Below are 15,419 nucleotides of genomic sequence, written 5' to 3' on the forward strand. Positions count from 1 at the left end.
TCTGGCAATCTCTGTGATTGCTGGGTGTCTGGTTCCTGTTCACGTATGAAGGCTCACAATGACTCTCTGCTAATGGAAGGTGAATGGGTGTACTTTCCCCTAAGTGCTGAGGGTTGAGAAAAGACCTACAACTTTAGGATTGGCAAGTAAAAACCCGATGAACAGGAGTCCCAAGGAGGCACAAGACACCTTCCATTGCTTCTGCATCTCTTCCTTAGGACCTAAGATCTATAAGGCAGGGACTGGCTCTGTCTCATCTGCCAACATGTGGCTCAAAATGCATTTCTGAAAAACCAAATGTGCCCTGTGAGGGCATCAGGGTTGCCCCCATTGCAAAGAATCAGCCAGCTCCTGTTGTCTGTTAAAGTCTCCATTTCTGAAGTCTCTGGCAGCCTTTGGAATTGCTCACTGCCTATGTTCACTGCTAAACCCCCAGCATGTCTTAGTAACTAGCATGGTAGTGACTTGGCAAATGTTTATTGAATGGAAAGATGGATATATACATGAATGGATGGACAGGTGAAGTTCAGATAGATTGTATGTCTTATCTTAGGTCACATAGCAGAACATTCATTGAGCCCAGTTTCTTGGAGCAACTGTAAAGTCCATAAAGGTAGGGAAAGGATCTGTTTTATTCCCACCATGTAATCTCAGCAAAAGACAGTGCTCACAGCAACTGTGTACTCTGTAATGATTTGAATTAACAACTCCAAAAGCTGATGCTTTAAACTTATTATTTTGCCACATTCCTTAAGGAGACAGGGTTTTCGTGTATAGACATATCACAAGTCTCATTTCAAGAAAGAGAATCATTGAAAGATACCAACTGGTTTTTGATGGTGAGGATTAAAGGAAGAGCATAAGTGAAAGCTGGAGGCAGTGTGAGCTCCCTCTCTTCTGGCTGGTAACTAGCCTGCATCCCCACTCCTGGCCAGCAGGAAGTGAGCTGGGAGTCACACCAGGTTTTCTGCTTTCCATCATTGAACCATCAGGGTCAAAGTGGCTGAGAGAAACAGCAGCAGCCAGATGCTCAGGAGCCCTAAAAGGTAAACAAATACAGGGACATGGCAGATGCTGGTGCGTTTTTGTGTGGAATAACATATGATACTTTCCTACAGAATAGCCAAGAAGGAGAACTACTGTCTCTGGCTAGGCATTTAGGAGAAGATGCCTGCCTTGGTTGGGAGGGCAGATAAAGGTTCCATTCCATGTGGTTTGAAAACGGCAGTAGTGTCTCTTGAATACTTGGTGTGGACTTTCTTCTAGAACCTAACAGACTCAGCCACCCCAGAGACCCTGGAGGCTAAACACAGAGGACAAGCCTAAGACATAGGAACACCACAACTTTCCTGCTCTGAGCTCAGTGGTACAGAACTGATAAACACCAGGTCTGTGTAAGAGCTCTCTTAGATCCAGGTTCCACAAGCCAAGAAAGGCATTGGTTTTGTGGATTCAATTTTCATCTGAAGTTTCAAATAAGATAGCAGGCATAAGGGAAAGGCCACAAAGATATCACCCATTTCTGGCTTGTGTGGTCTGAGCCATGAAGAAGAAAAAAAGGTTTGTGTTTGTCTGGCTCAGTTGGCAAATAGTGGCCCTCAGCAAATATTTGTAACCTGTTGAACAGCCCCTGAAGGTGTTAGAGATGACACTCAGCTTCAGGAAGTGCCAAGGAAAGGGCAGGGCAGATGTACATGTCCTTGGGGAACAGGTTTGTAATAATTATATGTGGATGCTTGATTAGTAAACATGCATGCATGCATGCATGCAACTGCAGCTGTGCATATATCTGTGTGTAAAAAGACAAACACATGTGATCTGTGTGTGCAGATATGAATTATGTGATCAGCATGTGCATTTATGAACGTATGGGGTCTGTATGTGCATATATGAGTATTGTGATATGTGTGCCAATATGAGTGTGCCTGGCCTATATACAGAGTATGTACAGTCGGTGTGAGGATATGAGTATGTATGGTTTGTGCATAGATGATCTGTGTGTGCAGATGTGAGCATTTGTGACTCATGGACAGATGTGTGCTCTGTACACCCTTGAATGTGTGTAGAGATGTGAATGTGTGTAATCTGTGGGTATATGAGTATCAATGGTTTATGTACAGATAGGTGTGTTATCTGTGTACAGATATGAGTATGTGTTGTTTGTAGATAAATATATGAATATGCTTGTACAGATAGGGGTGTGTGTGATCTGTCTATGCAGATACATACAAGTATGCATATAGATATAAATGTGTGTGCTTTCATAGAGATATAAGTATGTAGTGCAAATTTACCTGGATACTGCATTCTTTTAGGCTGTTGGGTCATGCCTTTGTTTCTGCACACTACTGTGAGACAGCACTCTTGTGTATATGCATACAAACACACGTCTAGACACTGAAAGCTATGCCCTCCAGTCCACTCAGACCCCCAGATAGAAACCACAGAAAGATATCATGGGGCAAGTAACTGTAAAGAAAGAACCTAAACTTACTCAAGTTGCTGGAAGCAGCCTTGGACACTGAGGCCTGGACATCTTTGGGAGAAACAGAAAGATCCATGAGAAGTGAGACATGTGACTTTTGGGGAAGCTGAGATAAGCTCCTACCCCCTGTATAGTCAAGGTCATCTTTCTGAAACCAAAATCTGACCACACCTTTCCCCTGAACTGGATCATTCTAGAGCCCCACTCTTATTGACCTCAGAAGAATGGCTTAAAACATATCATGATCTACAAAGTCCCACAGGGCTAGCCCCACCTACACTAGTTTATCCAACACCACTGGCCTAGCTTCTCTCAGTTCTCCTAACAGGTCAGTTTCTCCTTCATCTTCCCCATCACCAAGACTGGGTCTGGTTCCTTTGTCAGAAGAGCCCCAAACTCTGTGTACATGTTCTTCCTGCATGAAGGCAACTGCAGTTCTACACATCCAAATGATGCCACTTCCTCTACTGATCAGTAAGATCCACAGCAACAGATCTGTTCTGCTTACCACAAGCTATCAAACCACAGTAAGCACCAAAGCCTGTCTCTGCAATGGATGAATGAATAAATGAATGAATGAATCCTCTACAATTGGTAAAAGAGCAAGGCAGCAGATAGCCCATCTTATGCCCAGAGAAGCTACTGATGCTCACTCTTCAGTTCCCAGTAAGACCCAAGAAGCCAGGCTATGCCACCTTGCCTCTTCCCCATTCAGAGGCATGATGGAAGAGTAGATCTTTCACCTTGTCGTGTGATGGGACCCAAGTTCAGGACACGGGTCTGATCTATGAAGTTCTCACTTCGAACTCTAGTACCAGAGCAGGTCTGTGGGGGAAGAATGACACAGAAAATCACTCATGTGTGGAGAGGAAGGTATGATGTGATCCTGGCATGAGATGTGAGCAGCCAGGTCAGAAGAGCATCCTTCTGTCTCGTACAGGAAATAGGAGCTCACATTCCAGCCTAACCCCTTCATTCTGGGCAAGGTACTTAAGCTCTTTGAGTTTTTCCAATTGAGAAAGTGAGCAAGTATTGGTGAATTTCTGTGAAGCTTCAATAGATTAAAACATCTGAGTTGCACATAATGCTGAAGGCTTAGTTCCTCTTATTGATAGATATGTTTGCAAATTAGGTCAATTTATCAGCCAAGCACCCTGAGATAGTCACTGCTTCCTAACTGTCAGGTAGACCAGGTGTCCTGACTGGCCCTGCTCACTCTGTCTTGAAGCTCTGTACCCATATGTTAAGATAGAAAACCATCACAAGTTCATGTCTTCTTTTATGCCAAATGTCTTGGTGATAGAGATGGGCATCCCAGCAGGCTGTCATGGTGGGTTTATGACTCACGGGTTTACACTGTTCACTCATAGCATCACATAGGTACACCTCGCAGTGAAGATAGACAAGGTCGAAGTTTCCTGCAAACCGGAACATCTGAACAGAAAACCGGCCCTGAGAGGACTCGCCATTCTCTGTCACCTGAATGGTTGTATCTTCTGTATGTGGACATCTGAATGGGGAACATTAAGATATGATAGAGTTGGTTAAGCCAAGACTCTGGAGCTCTACTTTCTGGGTTTTAATACTGCATCATTACCTGTTAGCTGTGTGACTTTGGTTATCCCATTAACCCCTCTGTGCCTCGATTTCTCCACAGGCATACAGGAGAATAATTATAGTCCATGTCAAAAAATAATTGTGAGAATTATCTTAGTTATTTTTTTTGCAAAGTGCTTAGAACAGAGTGTGGCACACCATATATTTGGGGCTAAAAAAATTGATACAAGTTTTAAACTTCAGAGTTGGAACAATCCAGAAGTCAGAAATTTCTCATTGCCAAGGAAATATATTCAAAAATCATTGTGTATTTTACGCTATTGAATGTGTGCTTGTTCAGCAGAAACTAGGGAGTCCTGCCAGCTCCTACGCCAACACAAGTGTTGTGCCCAGAAGTTCACATGTGCACTGGCCATTCTGGGCAGGTGAAGTGGGTACCCCTGTTCCATTTCACGTTTGTTCAAAGATAATTTAGAAGAAAGCTAGAATGTCAAATTAAAGAACCAAGAAAGGATCATTCAGGGTAGCATTCACTCTGTATTAGATAACCACTATAGATCAGATCCAATCCTAGCATCGAAAACTCTACTTGACAAAAAAATGAGGAGGAGGAAGAGGAAAAAACGAAGAAGGAAGAATAAAGAGGGAGGAGGAAAGAGGAGGAAGAGAAAGAGGAGGAAGGAGAGGAGGAGGGGATAAGGAGGAGCAGGAGAAGGAAGAAGAGGTAGAAGAGGAAAAAGAGGAGGAAAAAGAAAAGGAAGGGGAGGAGGAGGAAAGAGGAGGAGGAAGAGAGGAAGAAGAAGAGGAGGAAGAGAAGGAGGAGGAAAAGGAGAAGGAGGAAAAAGAAGAGAAGAAGAAAAAGAAGAAGAAGAAGGAGAAGGAGAAGAAGGAGAAGAAGGAGAAGAAGCAGCTGAGGATGACTTGAAATTAAGCAGCAGCCCATTCCAAAAGGGAAATCCATATGTAACAGAGCCCATGACAGCCCCAAATACTCAGCCTATGCAGATATTCTAGTGACCTCTCTGGTCACCTCAGTGTCCTCAACTTGCCTCCTGTCTTGTGACGTTGTAATACTTCTCCCTGACACATAACACTCAGGCCAGCTTCCTCATACACCCACACAGAGACACAAATACACATCACATTTTTTCCTGCTTTTTTTCAGAACATACTTGCCTCAATTTTATACTCATGAAAAATAACTTTAGAGATTCCTACAGAGCATGTGTTATTTATCACTATGTGCCACATGAGAAAACAAACATCCAAGTACATGAGCTGGCTTGCGCCTCAGATCAAGGAAATGGAGAAGCCAAGGATGGAACTCATATCCTTCTCATGCCCTGTCAAGATCGTGTCAACATTGTAGCAATTCCAGGTTGCTTGTGTGTCCCAACATCTGTATTGTTGTTTACTACATTTTGATCATGACTACGCATGGAGATCACTTTGTATTACTTGTTATATGAACAGAAGAGATCTTACAAGTGAGGACAACTTGTTAAATGTGAGAGCTATCAGATGTTAGCTGGACACAATTACTCTCCAGAAATTCTAAAACAGACTTCTATTTTATTACAAAGGGATATTCTAAACAGGGCAAAAATTTGGTGAGCACCCAACTAAGCATTTATCTTCCAGGGAACCAGGCTGACTCTAAGGACCACCCTCAGGATAAGCTAAGTCAAAGCTTCTCACGAGTGCCTTTCTGCCAGCACCATAGGCAGAGAAGCCTCTCCCTCCTGCAATTCATTCATCCAAGAGACTTTAGCAACACTTTGCATACCTCACTTTCATTCAACTGTCCATCTTGCCTTCTAAATTTAAGCTGCATGAGTGTAAAGGGTTTCAACTCTTCTCCTCACCAGGACAACCATGACACCTGGTAATCAGCAAACCTTCAAAATATCTGATTAATTAAGGCCTCTTATGGAAGGGACAGCGCCTCATGGTTTCAGTTGCTCCTTAGCTGACCACACCCATTCCATATTCTTTTCAGTCAGGACTCTCTGCCTGCTGCTCCGAGCCTGCCATCAGGTTTCTTATATTTTCTGAGTCATGGATGCCCACTTAGCACTCCAATGAACATATGGAACACTCCTCAAAGATAATATTTTATTGCATAAAACAAGATATTTCAAGAATACAAAAAAAAAACCAGTTAAATCAAAGCACATCTCTTAAAGTGTTTTTTAAATTGATATGTGCTTTTCATACTTGCCATATTTGATAATGCATTACATAATAAGATCTAGGGAGAATCCTAATGAATTAGCACCTAAAAACTAATGGATGGCATAGGTAAATCCCTGCATTCTCAAACCCTTCTGTGACTTTTTGCCTGTACTTGGGGTGAGTCAGAATGCTAAATTTAAGCTACAGGATCGTGAAGAGGTATTTCCCCTCATTAATTATAAAGACACATCCCCAGACCCCATCCATGAGCCCCCAAATAGGACTAACTGCTTTACCTGTCCTGAATAATGAAGTATTTCACAGGGTCTGTGGAGTTGCTACTGGGCGTGGCATAGCAGTTGGTCATTAGCAGTACAAACCGGGACAAGTCACCCCCATCCAGCATGGTGCCCACATATAGAAAAGCCTCAGTGGACAGCATCACAGAAGGACCTTGGTAAGGTTGTGTGTACGTAGGGCTCTGGAACAGTGCCATCCGCACAGTGAACATGCCTGTCCCACCCAAGCTGATGTTCAGGGCACTGTAGAGGAAGAAGAGCTGGTAAGAGGACCACGTTGAGAATACTCACAGCTACCGCTACCCTTTCTGGTCAGCAATCTTGGTCGGTTCCTTGCAGTTATTTGGCATTTTTATTTAGTGGTAGCACTGAATCCCTCACTGCGGCAAACTACAGTGAGCACACAGGGGCATGGGGTGTTGGGAAGAAGCATTCTCTGCCTGAGCAGATCTGAAGTAGTACTCAGGTTCTACATCTCTAGCAAGCTCCGATGATGCTGATGTTACAGATCCATAGACCTTATCTTGAGTCTCATGACCAGTGCACTGCTGGTGTCCCCTTGCTACCATTCTTCGAAATAGGACAAATTATTGAGGGGCCTGCCTGGACTTCTTGAGTCTCAACCTTCAAGAGGCAGAAAGAGACGAGCTGTCAGGAGCCCTACAGACTGAAGTTTTGAGGATTCATCATGATGTTACTTTCAATACCTACCGGAGACTGGGTCTTATAAATGAATGGCTTTTAATGTAAGCACTCAAGATCACTGCGTGATCTCTCAAAGGAGACAGAGGGGTTTGTGTCACACAGAATAAGGTGTGACATGTCCAGCAATACAGAGGTCCACTTCATAATGGAGAACAGGCTGAGACTCCCTTGAGCCCCCAGAGAGGTTTGGTTACATACCTGTTGCTCTGGCACCTTAAAGGCAGGCCTAGCACATGGCTACATTATCCCAAGGCACTGCTTAGCTAAGTAATACTCTATTCAATAGCCCAAAGTAGGCAAGTCAGACACATATCAACCCAGAACTCTTCTCGCCCCTTCTAAAACAGCAGTTCTCAATCTGTGCATCACGACCCCTTTGGCAAACTTCTATCCCCCAAAATATTTTTATTATGATTGATACCACTAGCAAATTTATAGTTATGAAGTAGCAAAAAAGTAATTTTATGGTTGGGGGGTGACCACAACATGGGGAGCCATATTAAAGGGGTGCAGCATTAGGGAGGTTGAGAACCACAGTTTTAGGGTCACTATAATACTCTGATGAGATGTTTCCTATAAAGCAGTTAACATGATGTTTAGCACAGAGCAAATGCTCAATAAATACTAGTGATTGCAACTGTTCTCTTTCCCAACACAAACATCAGTGGCTTGTGACTCACCATACTCAGAGATTCAATTTTATTTAGAAATGGAATTCTGTTTAAAAACAAAACAAAACAAAACAAAACAAAAAAACCCAAAATGGATGGAATTTTTCTGGTTCACCTCTCCAGCTACTTTTCCACCCAAACAAGGCAGGTCTGAAGAGCATGATATATAAATGTTTCTTTAATCAGACATTTTCAATTCAGAGAAGGATAAAAACTGAGATCTAAATAAAAGATATGACTTCCCAAAGTGCCCTCCAGAAGCAAGACCCCCGCAATCCTTCTGAAAGACAGAGACTAGTATTTTATTCACCTTTGCAAAATATCATTGACCTAAGAAAAGCAGTGAAAGTATTGTTAAAGCCCCTGGCACATGGGGACAACAGTTAGATGGTGGATCAGGGTTCCCCAAGGCTATCTATCTAGTTAATGTATGGCAAAGCCTGGGTTGGAATCTGGGTTCTGGGAATCCTTACTAGGTGTCTGTCTCCATTAAGTAATCCTGCCTCCCAGTCTCCAAAGCCAGTTCCTCTTTGGCAAAGCAACTGAAGATCTTACGGCTGAGGGTCTGAGGGTCTGAAGGGGTGAAGGGTGAGGGGCTGAGGGGTTAAGGGACTGAGGAGCTGAAGAAGTGAGGGGGTGAGGAGCTGAAGGAGTAAGGGGATGAGGGGGTGATAGAGTCAAGGATTGTGGGGTGGACCCCTAGGAGCCCTGGAGGTCTTTGATGGTCTCACCTGACCATGGGCTGTAGAGAGGTCTTCAGGCTGACTTTCATGTCCAGAGGGTAAGAGCATTCAAAGTTGAATCTGATGTTGATGTCCCGGATGATGATCTCATTTGCCAGGTAGAGGGTGTTGCTGTAGGTGGCATGGGTTTCATTTCTCTGTGTTGGGGGAGGAGGAGTGGGAGAAAGGGACATGAGACCCTGAGCAGGGTTTTACAGCCAACGAGTTTGTCTGCGGACACTGGAAAGCTGCCCTCTCCATCCCTGTGTCACAACAGAAGTGACATTAGGAGAAGACACCATGTTCTAGACCCCAAGCTACAACCTCTTCCTGCATCATCCTGCCAATCCTTCCAATAGCCTAAAGTAGCAGGATTGCTGAATCCTTGCTTCACAGATGAAGGGATGGGGGTTCACGGTTCCCTAAGATCTGAGTATGTCCCTGCAGAGCATGGGATCTGCAAAGCCCGGGCTAGTTAAAAACTGCAGGTCTTCTCTTCAAAACTAAAAATTATATGCAGGCGATCGCTAATTTATTTTTACACTGTCCCTAACAAATGACAATTTCTTCCTTTCCAACTGTCCTTTTGCTCCTTCCCACTTTCTTTCCAAGGATGAAGGAGTCAGAAGAAAGCCAGGCACCAGCCACACAAACATTTATGAGCTGATCTCTAGATGGTTCTGGGTATGAGACTCTCCTCAGGATCCCTGGACACAAACTGGCTTACCTCTGGTCCCAGTGTTGACTTTAGTGGCTGGAAGCCATCACTGCCAGCCTAGCCCTGCCTCTTCCATCTATAAAACGGGCAGCCATCTTTACAGGTCAAGATTAGGTCAGACACATGAATCAATTTAATTCTCTCAACTCCATCCAGAGAAGTAACAATCCCTCCATGATGAAGTTATTCAGTTAGATCAAACAACTCACCTAAAGCTCATATAAGGGTGGATTTGGGGCTTAACTAGGCACAAAGCACTCTGACACTGTTGTCTCTCCTGGCAAAAACTCACCCTCAATACTGTCCCACAGGGACCATCCCTGGCAGGGGTCACTATAGATATCCAGTCTCGTTCACCAGTCTCACTGAAGCCTGAGCACTGTCTGTCATTCAGGTACATGAAGACCTTAATAAAGCCCAAACTCTGTAGCTGGCACTTGCTGAGGGACATCTTGATGTCATTGGCTCTACACTCCAGCCTGTGCTCCAGGAGGGAGACATCTGAAAATGGTCAGGAACAGCAGGATTAGGCGCCTGTGCCTCTGGGGTCAGGCATGTCCCCAGGGGCACAGCATGTTCACTGGGCTGGCCACCAGATGGTGGCATTTAAGATCCCTTGGGCTAATCACAGTTCTCTCAGACGAAACTGAATTATCAGCATCCATGGGTGGGTCCAATTTTCAGCCACCCAGTTCCTTTAAGAGTGGGTGGTATACAAAATTTAGGTTGGTTTGAGGGTATTTTACTCATCCACTGTTAAACAGCAAACCCTGATGATAGGAGAAAATACAAAGAAAAAAAGTTAATTGTTAATTGCCATTTTTTTTTTTTGTATCCTACATCTATGCAGTTACCAGTCCTCTCACTGACAGTGAGTCTGATGCCATATACTGGTTAGTTTCCCTCCTGGACAAAGAATAGGCTCAGGGTTTGTAGTAGGCAGTGATGAAAGTCTATTTGGGGGGTCGATGTCTGTCTCAATGGGTAAAGGTGTTTGCTGCCAAGCCCTACTACCCAAGTTCAGTCCCTATGACCTATAGGGTGGAAAAACAGAACTACCTTCCACAAGTTATCCTCTGAGCTCCACCATGCACCATGGTGTTTGAGACTCTCCTCACATATACACCTCTCTCTCTCTCTCTCTCTCTCTCTCTCTCTCTCTCTCTCTCTCTCTCTCTCTCTCTCTCATACTCACACACAAACACACAGAGAGGCACCATGCACATAAGTTTAAAAACTTTTAATTTTTTTTAAAAGCTCATCTTTTGTCTTGCTAAAATATTTTACTAAAGCACCACAGAAGCGTAATGACTTCCTCTCCATTGTGTTCCTTTTTACAGTTAACCTTGTGAGGTGTTACTTGCAAATACATTATGACCGCCCACACCCTGATCTAACCTCAAGGAAGCAAGCACCACCAATTTGGAGAGAACTGTGTTCATCATAAAATTCACCAGACAGAGCGTACTTGGATGCCAGCAGAATCAGACCATCAAGAACCACACATGACCCAAGTCTGGAACAGACTTAGCCATCTTCAGTAACACCATGAGGAACACAAGGTGAGAGAGGACCAGTGCCTTGTCCTGCAACCCACGTTGGCTACAGAACTACTGCAATCAGCTTCTGATGTGGCAGGTGGCTCAGCAGCTTCTGGTTGCCTAGTGGGCCTGCCATGGGGTCCTCAGAAAGAAGACACTGAATAGGAAGAGGTCCCCCCAGTCCCTACCCTCTGAGAACTTTGGAGCCAACTGGGGAGGAACCCCAAACTGCCCAGGCTATTAGTAACCTTTCCAGCTCACTGATTGGATGTGTTTCCTCTGGGTCACAGGCCCATGCCAGCATAAGCCTTGCTCCTAAGTGCTGATCATTTTCTCAATAAATCTCCCCCTGGGTCTTACCTGTGATGTTGAAGTCCTGTTTACACTGGCAGCGCCATCTGCCATTATCCGATGTGCAATCTTCATCTACCCTGCATTCTTCACAAGTCCCCTCCACGGAGCTAGGATCTGCAATATTACCAATACATATAGACAACAGCTTGTGCCTCAAGACAGACTCCGGCAAACTGTACATGTAGGGCATTGCCAGACTCACCGGTGCAGTAAGCTAGATAGCACTCAGGGGGAGCTGTCAAGTTGTAAACATAGAAGCCACCTGGGCAAGCCTTCACCTGGATCTCTGTGGACCACAGGCAGCAGTGGCCGCTCCAGTGTGCGCAGGCCGTGCGGCTCACAATGCCCTCTCTGCTCGAAGGATGAGAGCCATTGAGCCACATGGGTGCAGCCGTGTTGCATCGCAGGGCGGGCACACAGGTCTCAGCCATGCGAACGCCACCCTGGCCTGTGAACCGGTACCAGCCATGCAGATCTGAGTCACAGGTGTAGCCGGCACCATACTCTGTGCTGCGCCAGTACTCAGTCAGGGTCTCATACGCATTGCAGGGGTCTTGGCACACCAGCTTTCCACCCGGGCCCTGGGGCAAGCAGTCCAGCCCTGGCTCACAGGAGCCCGGGGAGCACTCACAGTACCAACCGTCCCCTCTAAAGCCCTCGGGACACAGGCACGAGTAGTTGCCGTCCGTGTTGACACAGGTGGCCAGGGCATGACAGTTACTCAGCTCCTGCTCTGTGCACTCATTCACATCAATGCAGCTCAGCTCAGGCGTCAGACGATAGCCATCCTGACAGGAACACTCGAAGGAGCCCAGTGTGTTCACGCAGCTGCTGTTGGAGCAGTTGTGAGTCCATGGGGTGGCACACTCATCCACGTCCTCACACACCAGCCCATCGCCAGTGAAGCCTGTCTGGCAGGAGCATGTTGTAACCACCCCATCTATCATGCAGGTGGCGTTGTTGTGGCATTCAGAACACCTTCCTGCGGACAAAAGAGCCCAGCCTCAGAACCCCAGTAGCTGGCAGATGGCCCAGCACAGACTTCCTTGCTTCTCAGGACTTGTTACATTGTTGACACCTTTGAAACCCGCCCATCTAAGCTCCCCTGAGTAGAGAGTCCTCTGTTCAATCTACTTTTCATTCTGGAGCTTACCAAGTCCTCCCCAATGCACACGCTTACTTGCTTCTGTTGAGTCACTGGCTCCAGCTACAGTCAACCAGGAGGTTGCCACCATTACCAGCAGCATACAGGTCAAAGGGAGCAGCCGCCTCATCCTTTAAGCTCTGCCCTCTGCTTTTGGTCCTGGAAACACCTGCCCAAAGGCAAGGATAGGTTGGGTACTTTGTATTTCCTTTGTGTTTCTGATGCCTGAAATCCTGAGAACAGAGATGGATGAGACACGCACATGATCTAATTTCCTTCCCTAGAGACAGAAGACATGCTTTTGTTGTGTACCATCGATATGGATCAGAGAGCAGCATTTATATAGACCAGGAGGCACCGTTCATATGGATATGGAAGACTGCAATGCTCTAATTCTAGGTTTGGTGGTTGTCTGAAGCCTCTGTGGACATGCCCCTACATCCCATGGCCCGTGCTCATCCACCAAACCTCCATGTGCTGCACATTTTGAAGAACTAAGTCTTTCATTTGGAGCAAAAAGTTGCAAGGCGGGGTAGTACTCAGGACTTACATCTTACTAGAAGAAGCCTAGGAGTTTTACAGGTGGTCCTTGATTACCTGAACTTACAATTTGATCACACCTATTCATTCAGCAAACATTTATTGAGTGGCTATCATGTGCCGAACAAAGTGCTAGATACCAAGGAGACTAATAAATATAGTTTGCACCGTCATACAACTCATGTAAAGAAATGACAAAAGATAAGAAACTTTAGAGATGGTTAACTTTATATACATATATATACTATAATACATATTACTACTTTCCAAATGATTATTTGTGGTTGCAACAGGTGAAACGATTCCAGATGGATGCAAGCGTTACCCTAAGTTTTACAGCAGCAAACCAGAATGGCATGATGGTTAGCACAGACCTCAGTGTCCAGACGCTAAACTTCCTACCCCAGCCATCCTGAAAGAGAATGGGATTAGATAGAGGCAACATGGATATGGGGAGTGACAGCTCCAGTCAGCCTTACCTGAACCTAGGACAGGACTAGTCCATTCACAAGTAAGTGCCTGTGATCAATATATACACGTCTGCCCTTGGCTGGCCCTCTCTCTCCAATTATTCTGTTTCTACTCCTTGAGATCGTTTCTGTGGGGCTAGAATTTTTCTTTCCTTTTGGCATAGAGTTCACCTTTTCCAAGCCACGAGGCTGTTGTTGTTAGTTTTTCCTCTGGTAGTTAGAGACACAAAGTGATTGACATTGGGGTCACACCTGTGCCTGGAAATACAAGGTCTCTGTTTGCACCTTTTGGCAGCAAGACATTCCTCAGTTAGACATTAACTGGCAAAACAGTGCCAAGGTGCTGGGCTTTTTCTTGGACCTGGGCATGGACGAGGTGGACCCAAGCCCAAGGGGCCAGGACAAAGACAGTATCTGAAGCCAGCCTGCACTGCTTCGAAGCCTGGAACTCAACAGCTGTTCTTCAGAACAGCTTCACCAGATCAGTCCTTCCCACTAGAGTCCAGACAGGAAAGAGAGAGTCTCTGAGAATGGCATCTCATTGCAAGACCATCTGGACAGCCCCCAACTGGACCTCTGGTCAGACAAGGCTGGAGTCCAAACTGTTGAGGGTCCTTGGGCTGGGGAATAATCTTATAACTGAAGAGGCTGTTTGCCTGAGTCCACCATGACTCATATCCCAGGGAATTTAACTCTTCTCTTTCATGAGACCATTCCCTTTGCCTGTGAGCTGAGATGCTCCACCCTGTGAACAATGATGTTGGTGGACAGAGATGATGCAAGGGGAAATACTTGCTTACATTTGATTCAATCAAATTTCTGCAGCAGATGCTTTTCTGATATGGAGTCAGCTAGAGGCTGAGCTACAAGCCACACCCAGCCCATAGGAGGAGGCAATCCAAAACTCAATAGATATCATTGTGTAGAAAGACCCAATACGTTGACTGAGCAGGAAGCGTAACCATGACAGCCACATTGACTTTCTTGGGACATCTCTTACTCTGTCTTTTCCTTCTTAAATTCCTAGAAGTGAAAGTTTTGGACCGAAGTAACATGTAGTTTTAAGAATATCAATATATCAAGCATCCCAGAGGTATTTTAAAAATAAATGTATAGGGACTGAGCGTGTAGCCCAGTTGCTAGAGTATTTGTCTAACATACACAAAACCCTGGGCTCAGTCCTTAGCACAGCATAAACCTAGTGTAGTCCTGCACACCTGTAATCCAGGCACTTGAGAGTACAAACATAGGATCAGAAGCTCACGGCCATTGTCAGATTCATAGTGCATTTGAGGACAGCATATGCTGCATGAAACCCTGCCACAAACAGTAAAATAAAATAACTTCCCTCTAGCACAAAATAGTTCTGAGTATTAGCTTCCATTTTGGCCAACTTTCCATTCTCTTTGCCAAAGTGAGAATATCTTTTTGTTCACTTTTTCAGTTTGTGCATGGTGTGTGTGTGTGTGTGTGTGTGTGTGCATGTGTGTGTGTGCGTGTGTGTGTGTGCGTGTGTGTACTTGAGTGAACGTGTGTGTATGTGGGGCATGTGTATGTGTATATGTGTATATGTATATATGTGTGCATGTGTGTGTGTTTCATGACAAAGAACGCGGCCACATCATTTGTTCAATCACCAGTCACCACTGATTCTTCTCTTTGTAACTTTAGTTACTGATGCCCTGTGCCTTTCTAACAAGGCCCCATGTAAGCTCTACTCTTGCATCCCCCCACCCCTGGATTTAAAGATGGTAATTTTTGAGGTTTTCAGAATTGACAAAGGTTTATGTAGGAGCAAGGAGACTGGGCTAGTGTCTATTCCTAAGTGCTAGATAGCACCATGCTTTCTGGTCCCTAGATTTGATGCATTCCAGCCTGGCTGGTCATGGGAGGACAAACTTTACCGGGCTGTCTACTCTCTGGAGATTGCAAACATCTTGTTACAGGGAGTCTTTCCTATGTCTACCAACCACTCTAGAGCCATGCCACATCTTCTGTTTGCTTGGTGTGTCTGTCACACAGGGCTACTATTTCCTGC

The 15,419-nt window shown here is 45.2% G+C and overlaps 1 protein-coding gene across 2 annotated transcripts; it reads right to left on the minus strand.

The window, feature by feature from the left end:
- Nucleotides 1-613: 613 nt before the first annotated feature.
- Nucleotides 614-13,537, minus strand: Umod (uromodulin). 2 transcript variants are annotated; one of them, XM_034515078.2, is made up of 11 exons: nucleotides 13,391-13,537; nucleotides 12,408-12,540; nucleotides 11,430-12,209; nucleotides 11,234-11,341; nucleotides 9,625-9,833; nucleotides 8,624-8,772; nucleotides 6,514-6,759; nucleotides 3,833-3,995; nucleotides 3,229-3,310; nucleotides 2,495-2,536; nucleotides 614-1,039 (listed from the first exon to the last, which is right to left on the minus strand). In XM_034515078.2, exons 2-11 carry the CDS (start codon nucleotides 12,499-12,501, stop codon nucleotides 978-980), a joined length of 1,935 nt encoding a protein of 644 aa, XP_034370969.1. In that variant the 5' UTR covers nucleotides 12,502-12,540; nucleotides 13,391-13,537; the 3' UTR covers nucleotides 614-977. The 2 variants fall into 2 exon arrangements, with proteins under 2 accessions (XP_034370969.1, XP_076797845.1); XM_076941730.1 differs by having other exon boundaries at nucleotides 12,408-12,604; nucleotides 13,391-13,517.
- Nucleotides 13,538-15,419: the final 1,882 nt, after the last annotated feature.

This window comes from Arvicanthis niloticus, chromosome 1, assembly GCF_011762505.2.
Source record: "Arvicanthis niloticus isolate mArvNil1 chromosome 1, mArvNil1.pat.X, whole genome shotgun sequence".
Taxonomy (NCBI): domain Eukaryota; kingdom Metazoa; phylum Chordata; class Mammalia; order Rodentia; family Muridae; genus Arvicanthis; species Arvicanthis niloticus.